Source organism: Pungitius pungitius, chromosome 5, assembly GCF_949316345.1.
Source record: "Pungitius pungitius chromosome 5, fPunPun2.1, whole genome shotgun sequence".
NCBI classification, from domain to species: Eukaryota; Metazoa; Chordata; class Actinopteri; order Perciformes; family Gasterosteidae; genus Pungitius; species Pungitius pungitius.
Genome location: NC_084904.1, coordinates 8,944,302 through 8,968,926, shown reverse-complemented (window position 1 = coordinate 8,968,926; position 24,625 = coordinate 8,944,302). Strand labels below are relative to the sequence as shown.

At 45.7% G+C, this 24,625-nt stretch overlaps 1 protein-coding gene across 2 annotated transcripts; it reads left to right on the top strand.

Annotated features, from left to right (window-relative positions):
• Positions 1–23,620, top strand: si:ch211-158d24.2 (multiple epidermal growth factor-like domains protein 9). Of its 2 annotated transcripts, none has more exons than XM_037481951.2 (6): positions 1–1,309; positions 6,442–6,649; positions 12,624–12,763; positions 14,122–14,271; positions 20,534–20,803; positions 21,855–23,620. In XM_037481951.2, exons 1-6 carry the CDS (start codon positions 772–774, stop codon positions 22,346–22,348), a joined length of 1,800 nt encoding a protein of 599 aa, XP_037337848.2. In that variant the 5' UTR covers positions 1–771; the 3' UTR covers positions 22,349–23,620. The 2 variants fall into 2 exon arrangements, with proteins under 2 accessions (XP_037337848.2, XP_037337849.2); XM_037481952.2 differs by having other exon boundaries at positions 3–1,309; positions 6,445–6,649.
• Positions 23,621–24,625: the final 1,005 nt, after the last annotated feature.

The window sequence follows — 24,625 nt, the reverse complement described above, 5'->3', positions numbered from 1 at the left end:
ATATATCTCACTTTGCGGGTAGAAGCAAAAAGCAAACTGGGGTTATTTGAAACCTGTACTATTAAAGTTTACAAAATTATAATATTAATATAGCTAGCTTATGTTTTGAACAGGTATGCTACACCCCAAGCCCTGGATCTGCTTTACACTTTGACATTTTAAAACAAACTATTTGCAAAAAACTTCTATATACCTATATCTCCAAGACCAAAAATACAAAAGAGCTGTTTGTATGACTGTTGTTAATTAGTAAGAGTGTAGAGTCTAAACTCCATACTCTTATCTATTTCATATAAGACATTCAATACTAAAAGCCTGTGTGTGTGCGATTTTCTAATCTATGCTATTGAAATACCACACTGTATTATCAAAACATCTGCACCCAGAATGCACCTGTGTAAACACCTGGAACCTGTTAGATCCCAGATAAATCTGAGCTGACGTAAATTACTCTAATTATATACTCGGCACTATATAATGTGATGTGCAGATAATGTGTTGTAGGCTACATGCGCTCCCAGACAAAGATCACGCAGTCCTCACTGAACGAACGGGCAGCCGATGGTTCCAGGCCTCCCATTGGCTTAGCAGTACGTCACTCTCCTGCGATTTACGGTAGGTTGCAGAGCAGGGGAAGTGTTGACTGTGGTTCATAGGGCAGCACACAGCAGCGTACGCCGCCGGCGACATCAATGGTGGAGTACGCGTCCATTGAGGGAGAGGTCTGACAGAGACCGCTGCTGGGGGTTACATGGAGAGCTGAAAGTAAATATGAGGCTAACGTCCTTAATGATGTACACATCCTCGGCTCTCATATTTATTTTGTATGTATATATTGGATTTTCTGAAGCGGCTCCGCGCATCAGTCCTTACGATGCGTTGCCTGTCTCCGGGAAGCCCGGCTCAGCCTCCGACGCCCGGGAGACCTTCCACGCCGACACGCCTCGCACATTCCGCGAACCCGCTCCCGGGCCTCTAACCGACCTCACACCGCCGCCTGCTATTGTTTCCCCCGGCCCGAGCACCACCACCACTAGCCCTGCGACTAAAGCTGCAACCACGGACCCGAGCGCCACCTCCGCTTTCACCACTACCGCCGCCCCCGAGCCCGGAATTATTGCATCCGTCAGGGGGCAAATAACCAGATTAACCAGCGCCCGCAAAAGATCCACCGATGCACAAACGTCACTTTTCTCCCCGGAGAAAATGCTGCAGACCATGGGGTCCATGGTGTCCCAGCGCACGGCCAACGACGCCTGGGCAGCAGATCCCATCGGCGCATCTGTTACCTCGGTAGAGAACAGTCAAGGTGAGTGACGCGGCCTCCCGATCCAACATCCACCGGACCACTCATCTCTTGTGTAATAACCGGTCCTGTCATTAACTGATGGCCTGTATGTATTTCTAGCACGTTAGTGTTCAGGGTAGGAGTCTGTGAAGGAGTCATCCGTGTCTGATGTAGAGCAGGGGGGGGGGGGGGGGTTGACGCAGAGAAATACCGAAATGAGCCAGAATTCAGCAGAGGCATCAGATCACACGATGTGTTCTCCGAACCACCCGGAAAGCAACAAACCAGAACCGCAGAAATGCGCCACCGGTCCTTGTGGGTAGCCTCGTGTTCCAGAGGACTTGTATTATGCCACATATTCCAGTGGGCATGGATAGGGCAGGGGGGTTGTGAGGGGGCGCATCCCGTTGTTGTTGTTAGTCAGTCTAGTCAGTTGGACACTGACAGGGATGCAGCGTTGGACACTGACAGGGATGCAGCGTTGGACACTGACAGGGAGCTGGAGGAAGCTGCTCAAATAGCTGCTCCCCCTCCTCTATTGTTGTTTGCATGGCACCCACAACAAGGCCCTTCACCCAAAATGGCCAGGCAAGCCAAGCCGTGAAGGAGCGCTGCCAGAGGACCCCCCACCCCACCCCCTCTCACACCTCCCTCATCAGGGTCTCCATTGGGATGTGTTGTTTTCTCCTGCGGGTGCAAGATGCTTCTGTGATGGATGGGGACGGCTTCTGAAGCCATGTTGTTCCCACTTGCTATCAGGAGCCTGTTCATTCTTGCATATTTGTTTGCGTCCGTTGGATAAGGGTCCTCTTCAAATATTAAGATGCATAAGAGTAAAATCGGTCTGATATTAAGATGTAACAAACCAAACAGGCATGTTTTGGCAATGGTTAAATATTGCTTTCTGTGCCATCACAGATGGTTTTAATGAAGTTCAAAGCCTATTTCAGTTCTATTTTGAAGTTGCACCTTGTGCAATGTACAAAGGGCATGGGCCACATATTGTTTGCAAAATCAATTTTGTTGTATTTTTAACTTGATGAATATGAATAAACCATAGAGTGTTATATTTGATATTGTAGCCCAATGACCCTTTGTTCTCCCCACTGTGCACTACCTTCCTGTCGGCATTAATCCAGTGATTGGAGGAGGATTAGGTTTGGTGTGCTGTGATCATAAATCACTGGTTGTAATGTTGAAGAGGGAGAAGCAGGGTTCTCACTGATCTCCATGCTGCATCCAGACGCTCCCGGCCCACAGTGGTTAAACATATCCAGGGGTTCAGTCCACATTTTAATGCTTGTGAACAGATTTAATTTACATTAGCAAGTTACTGTTTTGCGTCACACATGTCCTGCAATGAAATGGCGGCGTGTTAGTCCGTTCCCTTCATAGATCTCTCAGTCTTATTTATTAGCGTTTCATTGGACCCCAAAGGGAAAATATAATCCCAACCCTTGTGTGAGACCGCACGTGCCTCGCCGTAGCTCATTGAAAGCATCTTCAGGAAGCTCAGGCCGCTGCGTTGCTCTGGTGTGGAGGCCGTACGCTGTGAAACACCTCGCCCAGCTCCAGCACACATTCTCTGGCAGGGCCGACACGGGATGTGTCCTTACCTGCTCTCCTTCCTTTAACATCGCTCTCCACTTACTGGAAGCCCATAATGTGCTTTGGTGCCCAAAGCAACATTTTGAGTAGAGCGATTGTCTCCTTCTCCGCTGTGGTTCTGTCCGCTCGGCCGTGCATCGGTCTGGAGACGTGACTTGTTCTCAACAGCTTCCATAGCGCTGCGGCAGGCAAGTAGATCGGAGAGAGGTGAGCTCAGTTTCCCCCCCTTGTCTCTCCACTACACACAGGTCCGGTCCAATCCACATCCAGCTGAACACCCCCCCACCTGATACGCAATTCATATGCATTCCCTCACAGTCTGAGGCGTGATCAGGGCCAACCGGTCCTCAGAGAACGAGGGGCGTGACAGGCTACTCCACAGGCCCACATAATCATGCCCCCCCCCACCCCAGGTTGAGGAGATTAATCCGAGGGGATGCCGGCCGGGACGGGGACGCTAACATTCAGCCGTCCATAGCTCCTCGTCGCTCGCTGGCTGAGGTTCGGTGTGCTGTCGGTGTGCACACAACAGGCCTCTATTTACCAGTGTGTCTCTCTGGTCGGACTGGGAGGACACGGAGGAGACAGTGTGGCGTTCAGTCAACACTGGCCACACCTAACCTGACATGGGATGAATAATAGATGGGCAGCTCTACTCTACAGGGTCATCCATGTGTCTGTCATTGGATCCTCGGGTTCTTTGAGGGCGCCTTTGTCTTCTCACCGTTAAACAGTGGGGTTTTTTAGGTGAAGGGGGGGGGGGTTCCGGTGCTGATCTGAGGGTCCTAGTTTTTCAGATTGTAAACCCCTGAGTTTGGGCTATACATATCTAATATATATAATTGAGCCTGTTTGACCTGTACAAACTCCTCCATGTATAACTCTGCTCCGTTCACCATCTTTGTTTGAGGTGAATTAATGCGTAAGCATCGAAGAGGAAACCGTGACATTACGTGTGTTCTGAACTGCCTGGGTCAGTGAACCTGGGACACCTGGCTGTCCTTCTTGGGTCACCTGCAGCCTCATTTCATTACAGGCGCAATATTCCCCCCATGACCAATCGGATCAGACTGGGCTGAACTGGGAGGGGGTCTTAAAGAGACAGGCTCTATGACTGCTCAGTTCACACAAAGGCCGATGCAGTTAAATTCAAACAACTGTTAGTAGTGTAATATAATAGTATGAATAACAATGAGCATGATATGTCTCCTTTATTCATCTACTAAAGAGGCTCAGGCTCATGGTGAATTGCAATTGATTGCTCACATAAATAAGGTCAAGGAAAGTGAATTAGCAACTCCCACTTTGTACGAGGCTGCTCCCAGGGGCCCATGATACATGCAGACCGAGTGGGCCGAGCCCATAGTGGTAACTCTAGTGTTACTGTGTCTGCACTCCGCTCTATATATATATATATATATATATATATATATATATATATATATAGCTATATTGCTATATTTTTGGTCATTATGGAACTAGCCTGAATTGAACTGAAACCCCTTGTGTTTGTCTTAGAGAAGTATAAGGACTATTCCATTTTCAAACACAGTGTATCACTTTACATGTATTATTTTATTGATGTGCACCGTCCCTCCCCAAAAAATAAATTCTAAAATAATAAATGACTGAGATAGAATGCAAAGAATAGACTCTTGCTGTCCTGGCTCCCAGATGGTGGAATGAGCTCTCTGGTGACATCAGGACTGCAGAGAGCCTCTTATGGAAGTAAATCTGTGCCATCGGGGGTTGAAATAAAAAGTTGATTGAATTTCTAGCACTGAATATTTATGCATTGAAATTATGTACCTGAATGTTTTTCAACATTAAAACACCGCAAAAAAATTCAACCTAAAAAAAAAAAAGTTGAAATATTCGAAATGGAGGCTACAATATTCAACCGCAAAAAATTCAACCTTGGCACACCAACATCCGGGACACTAAGGAAGAGCAATCGATTCTAGATTCAAGATCAGGAGCGTGCGTCAAGCAAAAGGAGCGAGCACCCAAAACACCTTCGGCTTTGGATTGTAAACATGTCCAATAATAACGGGGCTTTAACTCTTCTTCATGTCATCAGTGTGGTTTGTTTCTGTAAGATTCCGTAATAGACAGCTGACATTTGTACATTAACAGACTGTGTTGGACATGAACTAAGCGGAAGTTAAACGAGAGCGTACAGCCGCTCACAATACGCCTCTTCTTCTAGTTTTGAATTCATTTAATAATGCTGAGATCCTTGGACAAGCTGTTAGGAGTGATTGGCGGAGTTTTGAATCCAGGAACGCGCTTGAAGAGGCACATGAGCACACTGGTTTGACTACCGGTGCGTGTTTGTTTTCCCCCGGCAGGCAGGTGTTGTCTGCCTCCGTCACTTGAGTCGTCACACATTTGCAAACATATTGTTCTGAAAATGTTCAAAAATGCATCCCATATCCATTGCAGCGATTACGATTGTATAAGTGAGCACTACGTCACTGCCACGTATGAAGAAATACATAAAAGAACATTTATTAAAAGTCCGCCACAACCGGGATTCGAACCGTGTCGCGCAAAATAACGTTGTGCCACAGAGCGGCTGTGCTACACACTCGGCCAACCGATCTTAAGGGATTTTAGTCGATTTGTAAATTTTAATAGAGTTGTATATCGTCAGTGGCAAGCAAACGTTTTGGTTCAGGGTGAGCATTATATGTTCTTTTATGTATTTCTTCATACGTTGCCACACTGATGGCATGAAGAAGAGTTAAAGTCCCGTTATTATTGGACATGGATACAATCTGAAGCCGAAGGTGTTTTGGGTGCTCGCTCCTTTAGCTTGACGCACGCTCCTGATCTTGAATCTAGAATCGATTGCTCTTCCTTAGTGTCCCGGATGTTGGTGTGCCAAGGTTGAATTTTTTGGGGTTGAATATTGTAGCCTCCATTTCGAATATTTCAACATTTTTTTTTTTTAGGTTGAATTTTTTTGCGGTGTTTTATTGTTGAAAAACATTCAGGTACATAATTTCAATGCATAAATATTCAGTGCTAGAAATTCAATCAACTTTTTATTTCAACCCCCGATGGCACAGATTTACTTCCATAGCCTCTACATCTTCTGCCGAACACACCACTTTAGACTCTACCTTGACTAAAACACTAGCAAACCGTAGCACTAACAAATTGTAGCACTTAAATTGTACTTATAATGACACTTATCTATAACATGTTTTGAAACTACTCATTTTGATGAAAATTTTCCTTTCTTGTTACTTGTTCTTCTGAGTTTGTATCTCTATGTGAAAATGCACTTATTGTGCATTAAGTCGCTTTGGATAAAAGCCTCAGCAAATGACATGTAATGTAATTAATAGAAAAGAGAAAATATGAGTGCATATAAAGTGCGTACAGATAAATACACTGATCATGCTAAAAGAAGCAGAGTAGACTCTGATGACGTGTTGTTCTGACTACCTCTGCTAGCACGTCTCATGATGTGACGTTTCTCATTTCTTGTTGTCTTTCTTGCACTCTGACCCCCCCTCCCTCCCCCATCCATCCAGCAGAGGCTCTTTGTAACTGCAGCAGTGGCGGTGAGGGGATTCTGGACCCGGACGATTGTGACCTGAGTACCGGTCAGTGTTCCTGCATTTCGGGCTACAGCGGCCTTCAGTGTGAGGACTGTGAGGAAGAACACTTCACCAACGGCACCAGCGGCTGCCTGCCCTGCGCCTGCGACTCCTCCGGCGCAGTGAACCTCCTGTGTGACAGGTCAGACTGAGGCAGAGCCATGACGCCCTGTTTATGTGTTCTGTGTTTGGCTGGAAAGTAGATGAGTTTATATTTGAATGAGACAAGGTGATACGAGAGATACGGTGGGGACAAAAACCCAGCTGAAAGCAGAGTGAATATTGCATTATTTTGCCTGAATTGAAAATCAAAGCTCAAGTCACACTGTACCTGTGTACTAACATAGACTTAGTGTGGTAATAATAATAATCAATACTATTTCTTCCTAACGCTAAATCAAAAACATCCAGGCATATGGACTAACCTCCCACGAATGAGAGTGGAAATATGTCTGGTCTGTGAAGGAAAAGCCTTTTTTATTTTGAGACACTGATGTGAGAGCACCCAGTACTGGAAGGACCTGCTATTCCACCTGCTCTAATTGGGCCAGTAGCTGCATGTGGGTCCTTTACGCATTATTCATAAATCATGTGATAAGATGGAGGAAAGGAAACCAGTTAGTCGGGTTGCCAAGTCTTGATGTAAATCGGGAGTGTCCCACCCACTTTGATTCGAAAGCAGGCCAGACCATTCAAATCATAGGGAGGGGTGACGCGGACGGTCCGGCTGCCGAGGGACGGGGGGATGCTGTACAAAACGAATCCTTCATATAAAAAAAGTAAAGCGGCCGCGCATGTGTGGGGACTTGTAATCCTCACAATAGCAAAGTCATCCACGAGTTTGACATATGTGATGCTATGAAGTTCCAATAAGTGTTTTACTGGATTCTTGCTGCTGACCCAAGACACTGGTTGAACGTGGACTTGGTTTGCATTAAAAGCAGCTCTTGGATTAGAATGAATGACGGTGCATGCCAGGACAACACTAGACTGTTCAGCTATCCTTCAGCAGATAAGACGGCCCACACTGCACTCTGCAGAGCGTGGGAAAAACCGTGTCACGGTGATCTAAACAAATCCTGTTTGTCACAATGTTGAGATTTATTTTGAGCATTACTGAATATTTTCAGGTATCTCGCTGTATGTGCAGTGGATTATGCTCCCAAAGGCTGATCAGTCTTCTTAGAGAAGGACTGTCTTTCACGTCCAAGACTGTCTGCTGTGAACATGTGTTTGTTAGCTCATGAAGTTCCGGGGCTCAGACATTATGTTTATCATAACACCGTGGCCCTGCCGAATGGAGCAAGCTTCCTTGAAGGAAGCTAAATTAACCTCAGACCCGGCTTACTCCTGGAATTCCGAGGAGTAAGCAGAGCTCATGTGACGCTTCATGCAGTTTGTTCTGTACTTTCTGCACTTAACCATGAAAAGGAGTGCAGCAGCTTTCAAATGCTGCACTCAATGTCCAATGTGTGGAGGATTTGTGTTGTCATGCTCTAGAAAGCAGACATCAGCGTATAGTTTACATAAGGTCAGTGCTAATAGGTCCTGTTCCATGTTGACGAAGCCTGAGGAGCTGTGGGTGGAGCTCAATGCGTAGGATGTAGGTGAAGGTGCAGCCAGCTTTCACACAGTCCTTCTCAGACAGTCTGAGCCCAGCCTGGCTAATGCTAACCCAGCTAGCCTAGTGCAGCCATTTCAGGAGCTTATCACCGTGAGTTACACAGAGATTAGCCAGCTTTCCAACCCCCCCCCCCCCCCCATCTTTCCCATTAAGTAATGAGCTGTCCAGCCGAGATTGAGCCGGTCACATTGCAATGCTATCGATGCTATGACGGTGAAAATGGAACCAATGACCCAATAGCATGGAGACAACCAGGTGCAGCTTTTCGGGACCAGGTGCACGTAGAGGTGCGAGTGATGTCTTGTACTGAAGTCTGGTAGAAGGTCCGCTTGGCTTTTGCCTTTAAGCTGATGGAAAATCAATATTTTGGTTGTGGTAAGTTTGCTTAAGATTAGTTTGACACTGTTACAGAATCAGAGCTATTGTGAGTCATAGAATTTCATTCTAGCCGAACGTACGCAGGCTGCACAGTGTGAGGCCTTCAGCTGCACCTGTAATTCATGGCACAGGATAAACATCCATTCTAAGCGTTCTCAGGGAACAGCTGACTAAGCCGGTATGCCGTCATGGTTTGTCCTTTACACCCAGTTGTGATGTCAGGGCCGTTGATCGGCTCACATAGAAGCAGGTGCACGCTTAGATACCTGAGCAAACATCACAATGTGCAACACATGATTCTCTAAGTTCATTGAATTCATTTTCAAAATGAAAAAGAGCTAATTCCTTCCCACAATTCCTTGCGGCGGCAATATTTTGCAGCGTCCCTAACATGTGTCTCCCATCCATCATAACTACATAGCTTAGTGGTAGTGGAGTCAAGTCTTTTCCTAACTCCTCATGAACTCTCCTAACCATCTTTCCTTGACCCTGTGACGTTTTCCACAGAAGTCAAGGAATAGTGGGTAGGAAAAGACGTTAGGAGGTTTTTAGACTTTTTGTGTGCGTTGTTTGCTCGACTATCAATCACCTGCACCCAAAATGCATCTGTGAGAACACTGCTAACCAATCAGAAGTCAGAGCATGAACACTATCAGGCTTTCTCTTGGGTATGGACAAAGAAAAGGTGTTTTAGGAGTAGCAACCACTTGTATTAGGTTATTCTTTTTTGGCATTCCACAAGTCTGATTTGTTGCTAAAGTATTCTTCGGAAAAATATAATGAGGATCGAGTAAAGTTAGAAATAACTAGTTAGCAGTTATGACGATATGGGAAATACACTTGGAAAAAAAATCGATTTATAACTGATGAAACAATAGTGCATGAAGTTCAAAGCTGTGAGGGGGGAGGCTTTACCAGTGTATGAAGCCTTAATGTCAAGCCTCATAGGAATAATAATGAAGTAATGTTTAGATTATTGCAAGAACTGTCATCTTTGTTCGAATATACAGTAGTGCAGTAATGTGGAGCTCTCTCCCTCTTTGTGTTATCAGTTTCTCCCTGCTTTGTTAACGTTGGAGTGCATGTTAGTGCACGTGAGCGTGCCCGTCTGGCTAGCTCCTTGCCACTGCTCTGCTCTTAATGGAGCAGTGAAGACCTGATGACGAGCCTCAGGTCTTCACTGGTGGCTCTGTATGCACTGTTGTTCTTGTTGGCATGGTAGCGCTGTTAGCACGGTTAGCTCCTAGCAGTGGCCTCAGCTATTGCAGTGTTAAGAGTTTTGAACTGAGCTCTATTAACACTTTCTAGAAATCCATTGTTAAAATCTTTCCTATATCCTTCCCATATTTACAGATATGTTAATTCATCAGTGTTATTCATTTGAATGAAATCTAACCGCCTTCTTCCATTGTTCTAAAACAACCCTTCTGGGTGTGATGTTTGGTCCAGTCTCTATTTGACAATGGAGCTTATAGAAATCATGTGTGGCAGCACTGTATTTGGGTCAGCTCCAGTGGGCTTTGCCTGCAAGGCATTGCTTGTCACAATATACTATGGAAGGCGTCACGGTCTGTAATGAAATATTGATTTTGGGTGCAGATGTTTCCGCCTCTGCATCATGTGTCACTGCAGTGGAGGCATCATTGCCATTAATGTATTTTGACTGACAGTGTCTGTTTGATGTCTAATTTGATGTCTAATATGTGTACTGCCCTGCAGTTCAAAGCTAAACCGTACAGCAACTGGAGCCGTTTTCATTCATGCATTTGAGGAAGGGGCCCACGTGCCAGACTGGACAGAGGGCCTCTCTGAGGGGACCTGCAGTCTGAGCCTCAGTGCCCCATCTGTGTGAGACGCAGTGCACTTTGATTAAAGGCCTCTCAGTTAAGGTGGCGCGTTAGAGGCTTTCCCTCTCACTTCAAGAGGACCTTGTCCTCGTGACGTCACTCGTGGTTTGTGGAAGCCTTGAGGTCATCAGGTGGGAGCTAAACACAACTGAACCATGTAAAATAGAGTGAACTGTAAGGCCAATTTGAAAGAACACATATGATGACCAACAAGCAAAGACTGTTGGTCTTTATAACAGATTATAATAGATTAGTCGAAAATCAACTCTCAACCAAACCCAGCTGACTCTAAAATGAATGCTTGCAGGCAAGATACAACATCTAAATCAGACAGGTTTGAAATTGTTGGAGAAGTTAAATCAACAAGGCTCTCAATGATGATGAATGGGATCAAACTGACCAGATTCTTTTCATGTATAATTGTATATTTCAACGCTGCTTTAAAAAGTCGACATAATATAATCGAAAACCTCTGACTCGGGCTAAGATGTTAAAAAAAGCATTTCCCCAAACCCTGGATTTCTTCATTTCTCAATCTACGTTTTGAACTTGTGACCTGCACAGTCGGCTCCACTCATCAATCCTTCACCATATAATGGTGGTGAGCAAACTAGAAAACATGCCCCTGTTGACTACACCACTTGGAATGTGGCCTGACAACATTGTGTGCGTGTCTGTGCATGTGTCCTGCTGCGGTCGGGGAGGGACCACCAAACCTGCTCCATGTTCTTCTTGTATTTATGCCAAGCATTTTCCCCTTGGGAATGGAACCTGGGATGACTTCCCTTGTTGCAGGCGGTGTGCTGTGATGTGACGCGTGTTGTAGCCTCAGAATGGGGTTAAGCTTCGTGGCCCATGTAATACTGACCTATTTAACACATCTGATGCACAACGGCTGGGCCAATCAAGTGAAATCACAGTGAAATGGTATCAACCAATCCTCTCCCAGCGGGAACAAATGAACATGAGATTAACAACAGTGGAGCTGCTGGGTTTATGGCCTTCATATTGGATGACACACGTGTTGAAAGTGACAGCCTCCGTCTTTACTAATGTACAGCGAATAAAGGCATGAACAAAAGCTGCTATGGGGAACGAACATATCTAAAAGGCATCCTACAGTGTTAGGAATGGTAGCCCAGAGGGGCCAGGGTTCTGTCTTGGTTCTCCTGGTTCCTCCCACAGTCCACACTGTGCAGTCTGCCTCCATCCACTGTCTCTGTGACAGTTGGACAGTGACTGACTGCATTGCATTCGGGTCACGACGCTGCAAGTGTGTATTTGTTATTGTTGATGCTGAAGAAAGAGGACTGTTGACCCCCCAGCAGTCCCACGCCCCACTAAGCATCTCCGTGGGCCTCTTCATTTGCATTAAGCGCAGTTGTTTAACAAAGCCTGGATTGTATGTGGACCCACACACACGCTCATGGCAAGTGGTTTCCCTGTCAGTCTTGATTAGCTTCAATCGTTTGGAAGTTATTGTCCTCCCATCATGTTCTGAGTCCATTGTCTGGGTTTAGGGCGGAGCAGGCTTGACTTAGTGCCGTACTTTTCCTTGGAGATTCCCTTCAGATCAGAGCGCCACGGGGGAACAAAGTGAGTGAACAGAATGTGTGCCAGGTGGTTCTCAATGAGCACAAACCCCTCATCTACACGCAACAGAAACACCTAAATATATACAAATCAAGAGCGGAACAATTGGTAGAGCAAGTGGCTCTGGCCCCATATGGTCACAATGTATCTGAGCCAAAATGCTGTTTAGTTTCTATGGTAACCGATCAGACGACTAGCTGAAGACTAACACAAATACATGAATGACTGACACAAAGACCCCCCCCCCCTGTTAGTGTGTGTAAATCAGTGGAGCTGCTAATTAAAATCACTGGAGCAGCTTCTTTCCTGCCGCTTTAATGTGACGGGGGGACAGACGGTTAGTTTCCATGTCAGTCAGCTGCAGGAGCAATTCCACTGATTGCTCACTTACATTGTCACAAGTGGGATGAGTGAATATTGCGTATGCATTGTGGAGAGACTGATGCATTTACAGCCTTCTGTTTGGGATAAAATGCTGTAGGTAGTAGGCGTATTTTGATATAAAAGACCTAATAAGGATTCAACACATGTTGGTACAAAGGATGCAAGGTGTTCCCCACATTCTGCATCCCTGCAGCAGAGTTCTCTGTTGACGGGTGAAACAGGAAGTACAGTGTGCATTCAGATGGCTGAACTGGTATTTTCTCATCTTCTCGTGGCTTCTCTTCTTTCAGCTCGGGGATATGTGTGTGCAAGACGGGAGTGTACGGACCTAAGTGTGACGAATGCCACCCGGGTTTCCACCACTTTAGCAGCACCGGCTGCCGGCCCTGCCAGTGTCAGAACCACACCAACTACTGCCACCCGCAGTCCGGTGAGTGCCCCTTGTTGTTTAACAGGCTCACTGCTTTTCTCAGAATGTGTGTTAATAATCAGTTAATAAATAAAAGCAACAACATACACATTGCCTCAAGTTGTGGTGGGGGGGGGGGGGGGGGGGGTGTGACACTGCAGCTCAGCTTTAACAGCGACCTTTGGAGACTGACCCCTGCCTTCCCCACCTACACAAAAACAAACATTGTGCAAGTGCAAATGCAAATGGCCCAGGGTCCCAAGCACTGTGGGCCGTAGACAAACATGACAAGGACCTGTCATTTCAGACAGCACAGAGAATATTTGTCCCCACACTGACCTGTTGTATCAACTGACTTTTTTTATGAACACTTTTTCTGAACCATGATTCTGATCAAAATGAACTTCAAGCTAAAGCTGGTTCATTAATCTTCGTACTTGGTACATGAGCAGCAGCATACTTCTGTGTGTTACTTCTCATCTCTTTGTGTAGTCCGAGGGACTTCCATTAGGTGCACTCAGCCTTGTGGGTATTACCCAAACATTGCAAAAATCACACAAGTCCATCAAATAACAACCAGCTCAAGTGGCACTTAGAGACCAGGTGTATTTTGAATGGGTCATAGCTGAACCGATAAGTGGGCCGTCTGCAGGGTTCTTGATGTCAGGGTGAGTATAAAGGAATGGGTCATCCAAAATGACCATTTCTCCCTTCACTTTACCTCACATGCCTCCATGGTAAACAGGTCGAGGTGAAGGGAAGTAACAGCTAGAGAATTAGTTGGCAGCTGGTGTTAGGGCCAGGTAAACATCCCAGTATGATTCAATGCAAAAAGGTATCAAACACACATTATTACTTTGCAGTTAAATATTTAACATGTATTCCAGCAGTTTAACATAATAAGGACATCTTATTCAAACAATTCAGTATAACAATGAATATATATATATATATAAAATCTCTTTTGTTTCTGACTGAAGTAAATCTCTTCTTTGGTTCTCTGATGAAAGAAATCTGATGTTGTCCCCTCCGTTACATTAGTATCTGAAATGACATCATTGGATTTGGCCTCTTTCTCTGGACTGCTGTGGTGATGCACTTCTCCTGTGTCCTGTATCACAACGTGTAGCGATTCACTAGGCTGAGGTCAACGGAGCTTGTAATTTGATAAGAACAATTCAACATGTTATGTTTCTGTTATGAAGTAGTCAAATTCAGAGGAAAGAATCAAAATATCCCTAAAAGCTGTTTGCCACACAAAGACAAAAACTACACAAAAGCCACACTGTGGAGGGATCAAGAGTTATATAACCCACTTGTCCTTTGTGTCGTGTGCAGATGGAAATGTCCATTAACCATGTTGCTTTTGTTGTATGCAGGAGTGTGTCTGAACTGTGAAGGCAACACCCAGGGAGCCAACTGTGAGGAGTGTAAGCCTGGATTCTACCGCAGCCCCGGGGCCCCCCCGACCCAGGCCTGCGCACCGTGTCCCTGCTCCACCGCCACCTCCACCGGGCCCTGTCACAGCGGTCAGTGTCACCACCCCCCCTCCCCTCACACACTGTCACTAACTGCGGTGCCTGAGTAAACCACCTGAGGACACGTGGCCTCTGAGCTGGAGGGGCCGGGGTCTGGTCCTCCTCTGTAACCCTGGGTTCCCTCTGTGTTCTCCTGTTTCCTGGTTATCACATAGTACATACTTCTTTCTCTACAGTGATTGGGGGAAGTTTACAGGATGGGAGCTCTGCAGTGTCAGGTTGATTTGTTACAGTTTGCTGCTTGCTTCCTCTTAAATGAGCAGTGAATGTTGTGTCTCTGTGTGTCGGCCCCCGTCAGAGCCTGGCCACCCTCCTTTGCCCAATATCAGCAAGAAGCAGCAGACAGAAGGTCAACATTTTGCGTCCTCAGCATTTAAACACAGCTTTGGATTTTCTCTCACTTCTCAGTACCCCCAAAGGTTTCCAAAGCATCTACAAACAACTTTGATCGATTCATGAGCCCATTTTGTAAAGGGCGCGTGTCACTTGTTTAGAATGATTGACCCACCAAAAGGAGCCCCCTCTTTATTTAATAGCGAGACAGGTAGGAAACTACTGGTGGTTACAATGACATGTTGTTGATGTGGGAACTAGAAAGGTTGCCATGATGTCATGCTCTTTCAAAGTATTGCAACGCTAAAAAGGGTTGCAATACTTTGAAAGAGCAATTTACATAAGAGAGTAGGTGGATTTTCTTATTAGGAGGTTACTTGCGTGTTGAGTGCTTGTGGCCATAATAACGAAGAATAATACATTTTATTTATAGAGCGCTTCCCCTTTCCATCCACACACTGGTAAACATTGTGGGCTTCCTGTTAGATAACGTTCATGACAGTGGTCAGACACCACAGAGGTCCTGTCACATGTGCCGGGTTATCTCATTGGTTCAGAGGGACCAACCCACACACACAGGGAACACAAAGCCATCGGAGTGCACAGTTCACTACACAACAAATGCACTCTCTGCGTTGGTTGTATGGATACTGTTTCCCAAGGACAGGAGTATCATGGGGGCCACTAGAGCCCCCTGTGCACACATCACTGAGTGCTTCTACACACTACGCTGCAACGTTTAAAACAAAGAACTCCACTCGTATCTTTACTAGATAAGACATTACAACCCCAAGCCTGTGTGTGTTTGTTTTATAACCTCGCACATTGAATACCACACTTTATTACCACAACACCTGCGCCCAGAATGCACCTGGAACCTGTTGGAGGCCTGAGAAATCCGAGCTGAAACACTATAAATAGGAAACGGTGTTTGTAAAAACGACAGCTGTTTGTTACTGCGATAATACAAAAGTGAATTAACGTTTTGTTAATGCTAACATAGTAACCTTCGCACACCGTAGTCACAGCTACGGGAGGTATTTGGGGCTCAGCCTCTTGCCCAAACTGACATGGACTGGAAAACCGGGGATTGACCGATCCTGTGACTATGTGACCCTGCTCTCCACTCAGCCACACACACCCACATCCATCCACTACTGTCCGATTCTCTGAGCCCTGTGGTTGTCTTTTTAAAATCCCCCATGAATTCTTGATTTTCCTGGACCCCATGAACATCCAGGTTCTGTAAACGTGGTTAGGAAATACAAAAGTCGTTATTATTTGACTATTTATTGCCGCTGTGCTCCCTCCACTATTTCTATACCCCCCAACGGTAACCCAGTTATCAAGTAATCTAGTTCATGTAAAGTTAAGTTCATTAGGCTTTCTGATTGCTCCTGTAAAAAAAAGCCACTGCTCATTCCTATTATTCATTCTATGTAGAGGTAAATAGAGGTTAAAGATGTGTCTGTAAATAATCAAAAATATATACAAATAATCTCATGCAACTTTTACCAAATGGTGATCTCACAAAAAACAGTTTTTGATTCTTTGTTTGGTCTGTTAAAAGAGGCCAAAATGATTGCCTTAATTTTCCTCTTATGTCCAAACTAGTCTGAAACTCAGCAATATCCAATTTACAACTAGGTGAGGTAACACATCCAATGGTGTTTCATCTCTAGATCCCACTTCAGATTCAGCTGAAAACCAGTTGACGCAGATGATGATTATTGCTGATCATCCGCCTTCTGGGGGTTTGATTCAACCATCACACCGTGAAACAGTGGCTCAGGTCACGGCTTATCCACTTCAAACTGCTCCGGAAACCCTTTGTGCACACTACCATTGCATCAGTGACTTCACTGCCTTTCCTCTTTCCAGACCAATCATTAACAGCACGTCCATGTGCTGACGTGACGACCTGCCATTGGCAGCCGCCTGCATGGCAACATGTATGAATGCACTTAGGTGGGCAGGTTAAGTTGGCTCCTGCCGGGGGGGCCTCAGTGGAGGTCATGCAGCGAGGGAACCAGCCAGGCGACAAAACAAGGCTGAGCTGGGACAGCGTGGGCACAGCTGGCCGTTTCAGTGGCAGTCAGGCAGCAACAGAACGAGGGGAGGGAGGGGGTGGGCAGCATCAGGGCCTCTGTTCAGACAGTAACACTGTGGAGCAGAAACATGAATCATGTCCACTGAGCTGCTGGGCTCTGAAGGAGGCTTCATAGGAGATGTTTGTCAAATGCCAAGATGATCATTGCTTCACAGCTTTAAACTTCAGTTCGTCACAAATCGATACTGCCACAGGCTCTTTGAGAATGGTGCTGTTGCCCCCCTCAAATGGCAACATGAAGGAAGTTCGCTCCTTGGTATAACCCTCAAACCCGGAACTTAAAGCAAACTGCGGAAACTTGAACGGTTATTGCGAACTGCACTCAGCTGGTTTAAATCCTATTTATCGGATCAATCCCAGTTTGTGTTTGAACGGTGAATCATCAAGGACCACCAATGTTGGTCACGGAGTCCCACACGGTTCTGTGCTTGGACCGATTTTTTTTACCCTGTAAATGCTTCCTTTGGGCGACGTTATCAGAAAACACTGCATAAACTTCCATTGTTACGCAGACGATACTCAACTGTATCTATCGATCAAGCCAGAAGATACCAACCAGCTTGTTAGACTTCAGGATTGTCTTGTAGACATCAAAACTTGGATGACCTGCAACTTCCTGATGCTAAACTCGGAAAAAAACCAAAGTTATCATGATAGGCCCAGAGCGCCTTCAATGTCACGTGATACAGTCTCTATGGATGGAATTGCTCTGGTATCCAACAGCACCGTCAGAAATCTTGGAGTTCTCTTCGACCAGGATATGTCCTTCAACTCTCATATAAAGAAGACTTCAAGGACTGCCTTTTTCATCTATGTAATATATCAAAAATCAGGAACTTCCTGTCTCAAAGTGATGCAGAAAAACTAGTTCATGCATTTGTTACTTCTAGACTGGATTACTGTAATTCATTTTAATCAGGGTGCTCTTGTAAATTGCTTAAACCTCTCCAGTTGATTCAGAATGCTGCAGCACGTGTATTAACAAGAACTAAGAAATGGGATCATATAACTCCTGTATTAACTTCTCTGCACTGGCTCCCTGTTAAATCAATAATAGCATTTAAGGTACTTCTCCTCACCTATAAGGCACTTGCTGGTGAGGCACCGTCTTATCTTAAAGAGCTTGTTACAGTTTTTTTTTAGAGTTTTAAAAAGTCCTCTTTTATAGAACTTTCAGTCCAGGAGCTGATTCGGTCAGCTCATTTAAGATAAAGCTTAAGATTTACCTCTTTGGTACCTTTTATAGTTAGGGCTGGCTCAGGTTAGCCTGGACCGCGCGAACCCTAGGCCTAGACTGTCGGGGGGACTTCTTAGGACACACCGAGCTCCTCTCTCACTCTCTCCTTCCACAATAATCCATGTGTTATTAATGTACATCACTAATTCAGCTTCTTTCTGGGAGTTTTTTGTGCTTTCTCGCCTAGCAGGTCTCCGTGGATCGTAGCTCTGTCTGGACCCTGGTCCTGACTCCTGCCTTTATTTACTTTAAATATGATTCATATTCCTGTCATCATAAACCAACATATTTCTGCTCTCCCTCCCCACAGAAGCCTCTGTGGATGGTGGTTCTATCTGATGAGGGTTGTCCCTGCAGTGGTCCTGCCGTACACTTGTTCTGCTACTTGCAATTACTTGTATCATTTCTGTTAGAGAAATTGAATGTATTGTACATCTTTTACATTGTTGAATTCTGTACACATGACATCCATTGCAGTCTGTCCATCCCGGGAGAGGGATCCCTCCTCTGACGTTCTCACTAAGGTTTCTTCCCTTTTTTCCCCATTGAAGGGTTTTTCATATTTTGGGGAGTTTTTCCTGTGCCGATGTGAGGGTTTTGGGACAGAGGATGTTGCATGTGTACAGACTGTAAAGCCCTCTGAGGCTAATTTGTAATTTGCGATTTTGGGCTATACAAGATAAAATGAATTGAATTGAGGAGAGATGCTTTCTGAATGTGCTGATGGGGTCTGTTGCAGTAATTAAATAAGACACACGGTGAGGTGGAACAGAGCATTGCACCGGTTCAGAATGTGGGTCACACATATTAAATCATCCATGTATGAGCTTTACTCAGTTCCCTGGGACGGCTGGACTCATTCCGTTCAGCCTCAGGTTCATCAAATATTTGTATTCCCGTTTTAATTGGTCTTTCACTCTCTAAGTGTATTACCGTGGCTACGTAGCCAGAAAGGTAGAGGGTGATGGTGGACAGGTAAGGTCATCTGGACCTCATGTTTCCTCCTGGTTTTATAACCCAGAGGGCCGGCTGCCTTTGACCCCACAGCCCGACGCAGGCACATGACCACAGTAGATAGAGACCAGCATCTAGGCCATGCCACCTGTAAATCATTCATCACTGGGAGCATTGGTGTGCAGAGGTGTTTAAAATGAAGACTAGCAACTGGGTTAAATAAGAATCAAAGGGGGGAGGGGGAGGGTTTTGGTTGGCCTGATCCAAGTCAGTGTCTTGTTTTGAGCTTGATGCAAAGGCCTTCAAAAGTCTAGCAGCTCTCCTGTGAGAGCTCTAGTCCTCAAAAACATCCATCCGCCTCCTTGCATGAACAGGAAGTACTTGAAGTGTTCAGGGCGCCAAGAATGCCATCGTGTGGAGGGATGACCCAAAACATGATCAAGAGGGATTAGAGGTCCCATCTGGCTTGAGATCCCCCAGGAGGAGCTGGAGGACATAACTGGGGAGAAGGGCATCTCTATTCTGGATGATAACTTCATTTTCCCCATTGGACATGGACCTAACACACGAAGGTGTACACCTTCAAATCAAACCTTTTTAGAATGTTTTAGATCAGCCCCCTTGGTCCTTGTCAGAGCGCTCCGATCAACTTTATCTTCCCACTCAGGAAAAGGAGTGGGAAGATGCTCCAGACATGAGGACAGAGTAAAAAATACATTATGACCACAACACATAATGAAACACATTTACACTGGGACAGAACAAACAGGCAATCCACTTTTAAATCCAATATGATGTCAAAGTGCACATGATCACAGGGTATGAGGCTAAAGTTGATCACAATAGCTATGGTATCTGTATTTACGTTGCTCCAGTGGCATGGGGTGAGCCAGGGACGGACATGAGCTGGTCAGAAGAAGGCGCTCACACTGGGCCACCTGGTGGTGCAGTAGGAGCTGATGCATCTGTCACTGCCTAATTCAAAAGGAAACGAAATGGCAAAATTAGACACATTTATTAAATCAACTATTTCAGTCTACTTAACTTTGAAGGACTTTTGTTGTTGTATCAGGTGCTGTTATTATTATTAGTTCTTTAGTCCTATACTTTTAACTTATGTTTTTATTGTCATGTTTAATGTTGGGTTTGGCTCGGGAAAGTGTTTTCAGTACATCCATCAGTTTGGTCAGCAGACATGCTCATGTGGTCTGGTATCACGTGTGCTGGTCTGGTCTAATTTGTGCTGGTCTGGTCTCATGTGGTCTGGTCTGGTGTGTGCGGGTCTGGTATCATCTGGTCTGGTGTGTTCTGGTCTGGTCTCTTGTGTTCTGGTCTGGTATCTAATGTGCGCTGGTCTGGTCTCATGTGTTATGGTCTGGTGTGTGCTGGTCTGGTCTAGTGTGTGCTGGTCTGGTCTCATGTGGTCTGGTCTGGTGTGTGCAGGTCTGGTCTCATGAAGTCTGGTGTGTGCTGGTCGGGTCTCTTGTGGTCTGATCTGGTGTGTTCAGGTCTGTTCTCATGTGTGCTGGTCCGGTCTCACGTGGTCTGGTCTGGTGTGTTCTGGTCTGGTCTCTTGTATGCTGGTCCGGTCTCATGTGTGTCCCCTTGTTCCTGTGCAGATCCCAGTGGCTCCCCAGCATGTGACCAGTGCCTCCCCCGGTACAGCGGCCTGCTGTGTGACCAGTGCAGCGCCGGCTTCTACAAAGCATCTGGGGTATGTGTACCATGTGACTGCAACGGGAACGCCGACCCTCAGGGCCCCCCCCAGGTCTGTCACCCCGACACTGGCCAGTGTCTCCGATGCATCAACAACACCAGCGGCCCCCAGTGCCAGCACTGTGCTCCGGGCTTCGTGGGGGACGCACAAGCCCACAACTGCACCCGCCCAAGTAAGACTAAATTATGTCATCATTACAAAATGTCTCCACTGCACACATCCTTTTTCTCTGAGAGCAAGAAGAACTACCTGAAGACCTTCATGTTCTAACTGTTGTCGGACACAGACTACAATCCCTCGGTTGTAAAGAAGCAAGACTCCCATCAGATGGTCAAGTAATAAACTAATTATAAGACTTTGTGAAATGGGTTAAGAGCACCTTCACTAAGACTGAAATAGTATTAAATAAGAACTAATACAATGAACACGGTCCCATGTGTAGCTGTGTGGCAGTGAGTTAGGTACAACCAGTATGAAGGGTTGTATATTAGGTTTGGACTCACAACTGATGTACTGTGCTGCTGTACGAAGCAACAGCATCGTGTCCTCACCACCTTTCTCACACTGCGTAGTGTGTGATGAGGCAATAGAACGATGATTACACCTTTTGGTCGTTGTGACATCACTAGTTCCTGTAGCTCACCAAGTAAACAGAATCATAAACACTAACTGTGCTTTCAAACTAGACAATCACCAGCTTGTACATTGTAAATAGGATTCAGGTATGTGTTTAAGTTGCATGGCTGCCTTAAAACACTCCCCTCCGGGTCAGATCTGCTGGGTCAGGTGTCAGGTTAAAAGGATCTTCCAAACCACCTGCACACTCACATTTATAGATTATTTTTACGGAAATGTTTTAGTTCATCTCTTTCATCTCTGTTGAATTCTAAAAAAACTCAGTTTTTTTGTGAGGCACTTTGTATTATTCATCATCTCATCTTCAACCACTTATCCGGGGTTGGGCTTTTGAATCACTAAGTTGTAGTGAGGACAGTTGTACACATTACTTACTTATGAAGATCAATCATATGTAGCTTCATAAAACCTCTTAATAGGAAAGGGAAGGTGTGTCTCCACCAAGGGGTAGTTGTGTCCTTTTGCCACATGGTGTCACTAGTTACTAGTAAGCAGCCTTCTTGAAGCAGCATTATGCTACCTGTTCCTCCCATTGGTCTGTGAGGATGATGAAATAAAACCATGACGACTGCTTTTTCTCTCCTCAGCACCTCGGCTTCTGCCCACACCAGCACACACGACCACATCGGAGACGGCCACTTTGAGTACATTGTCCCCGCCCACGACAGCCACCACTTTGACCTCCACCACAGCCTCCAACGCCAGCACGGCGCTGAGCACTGCTGCCACCACCCAGGCGCTGTTGAGCAGCCCGAGCAGCCCCACCGACAACACCACAGCCGCCCTGACGGAGGTCTCCTGGACTCAGTTCAACATCATCATTCTGGCCGTCATCATACTGGTGGTGCTGGTGCTGCTGGGTTTCGTCGGAGGCGTGTACACCTACCGGGAGTACCAGAACCGCAAACTCAACGCCCCCTTCTGGACCATTGAACTGAAAGAGGACAACATCAGCTTCAGCAGCTACCACGACAGCATCCCCAACGCCGACGTGTCGGGCCTGCTGGAGGACGAAGCCAATGAGGTGGCGCCCAACGGCCAGCTGGCGCTCACCACGCAGGGCAACTGCTACAAGGCTTAGCGCCCCATCCACCCCCGAACTTTACCGCTGACACACAGCTGATGGAAAGAACCAAATCCAAATCTCCTTCATGTCTGCCTGCTTGTCGTTATCCTGCTGGTCTGCGGCTCTTCCCAGCACAGTGCAATCTAGCTGATTGGATCAATGATGTGGAAAAGAGATGCAGTTTCCACTACCAACGTTTTCCCTCTTTGATATGATTTTGCGTGGGATGGATGATCAGTGAAAAGGGTCCAGAGAAGAACCGTGTTGGGTGGGGTTGTGGCTGCAGAGAGTGTGCACACCAGTGAGGTCATCGACCTAATCCCGACACTGGTTAGAGGACTTACAGGAGCCGAGCATTTTGAGATATTTTTAAAAAATGGACTCTCGACTGTTTAAGTTATAACTGGGTCACCTGAACAGTAATCCAAAACTGAGACAATGATTGTTATTTAATGCATTTTTATTCCATTCTTATTTATTGGTTGACGTTGCATTCTTGGGAGAAATGCTGCACATGTATGGTGTTTTTATTTATGGTGTTTGATCTTATGTGCTGTCCAATGGTAATTTGAATTGCCCAATATGTTTCCATGTATAGTTTGGTGTGTTTGGGAGAGAATTGTAGGGGAAGATTAAGGGGGCTGACAAAGCATTTGATTGACCTCATCTTTTGTTTATAGCTTCCTGTCTTTTGTCAAAGCGTGCCAACTCACTCACGAGTTTTTATGAGGAGTGTTTGTTTTTGATGCAACTGCCGTTCAAAAAAGTCACCACCTAGCACTACTGCACCGGAGTGACTCACATAAAACACCATAATCACCTTGGGATCTAATCTTTGCGACTCAACAAATAGTTAAAGAAAGCGTGTATCCGGAGGCGAGTTCAAAGTGTCACAGCTGATCCTGGACACAGGTCACATGGTGTTTTCTGTGTTGTCTAAGCTACCATTGGATAGGTGCACTTCCTTTTAACATAGATATGAGTGAAGCTAATTATAGAAACAAACTCCTCAGGTACTGGCTCTTTCCCTAATGTGATCACTGTAAATATGGTTATTGTACAGATGAATGTGAATAGTCGCACTATTATTGTACAGGTGGGATACTATGTGTACACTGCCACCCAACAAGCCCCCGCCTTTCACTCTCCAAGGTGTGATTCTGCAGTCAGCCCACAGCTTTTGTATTGATTTCTTTTTCTCAGTAAACATGTACGCAGCTGCAGGATGTAAATAATACCCCCAAATCAGAGGTCAACTCACAAATAAAATGGTTCCTCCCTCGCAAACCTTTTAATGTAAATTATTGCCACATTTTATATGATATATATATATATATACACACACATACATATATCAGGTAAAGCACAATTCACAGAACTTATATACACTGCTTAAAAATAGTAAAGGAACAATCGTTCATCGGAGTATGCGATGAATTCAGTTGCACTTCTCTGATAATGATAGTCAGGTAAGTACCAGAGGTTTAGCTGCATTAGTGGAATTAATAACCTGTGCACTAGAGGCGCAACAATAAGACAACCCCCAACACTGGACTGATTTTGCATGTACACGCGTCCTGTAGTGTGCTCAGTGCTCAGCACCGTGGAGCTCCAATGGCATTTGCTATAGAACACCAGAATCTGCACGTCCACCAGTGGCGCCCTGTGGTTCTCACAGAGAAGAGCAGGTTCACCCTGAGCTCCGGTGATAGACGTGAAAAGGTCTGGAGAAGCAAAGGAGAAGGCAAGCTGCCCGCAACACGGTTCAGCATGACCGGATAGTCTGGGGAGGCAGACCTCCACAGGCTAGAGAACGTCCGACTGCCAGTAGGTATCAGGATGTCCTTGGACCCATGGTCAGACCCTGATGCAGTAGGTCCTGGGTTCTGTTCTGTTCAAATAATGAAGAAACTCCGGACGGACGGGAGACATCTTGGAATAAACAGTTAAAATCACTTTATTAAAAGTATTATAATTATAAATATTATAATAAAAGAAAAGGTGTTGTGCTAAAAAGAACATCTCAGCTGAGGAGTCGCTGGTCTCCGCAACCAACAGGCCACAGGACCATCTCACGACCATCCCTAGAACATGCTGTTGTCTACAACCAGCGAAACTGAGAACAATGGCTGCCTACAAGTATTTATACCGATCAGTAAAGGTGTGAAAGTCAGTGTCCACGCTCCCTGGGAGTAGTGACCACGCCCCCTGGGAATGGTGACCACGCCCCCTGGCAGTAGTCTCCTGGTGAGTTCAAAGTAGCTCACTGTTGGAGGCCTCTCTGTCAATATC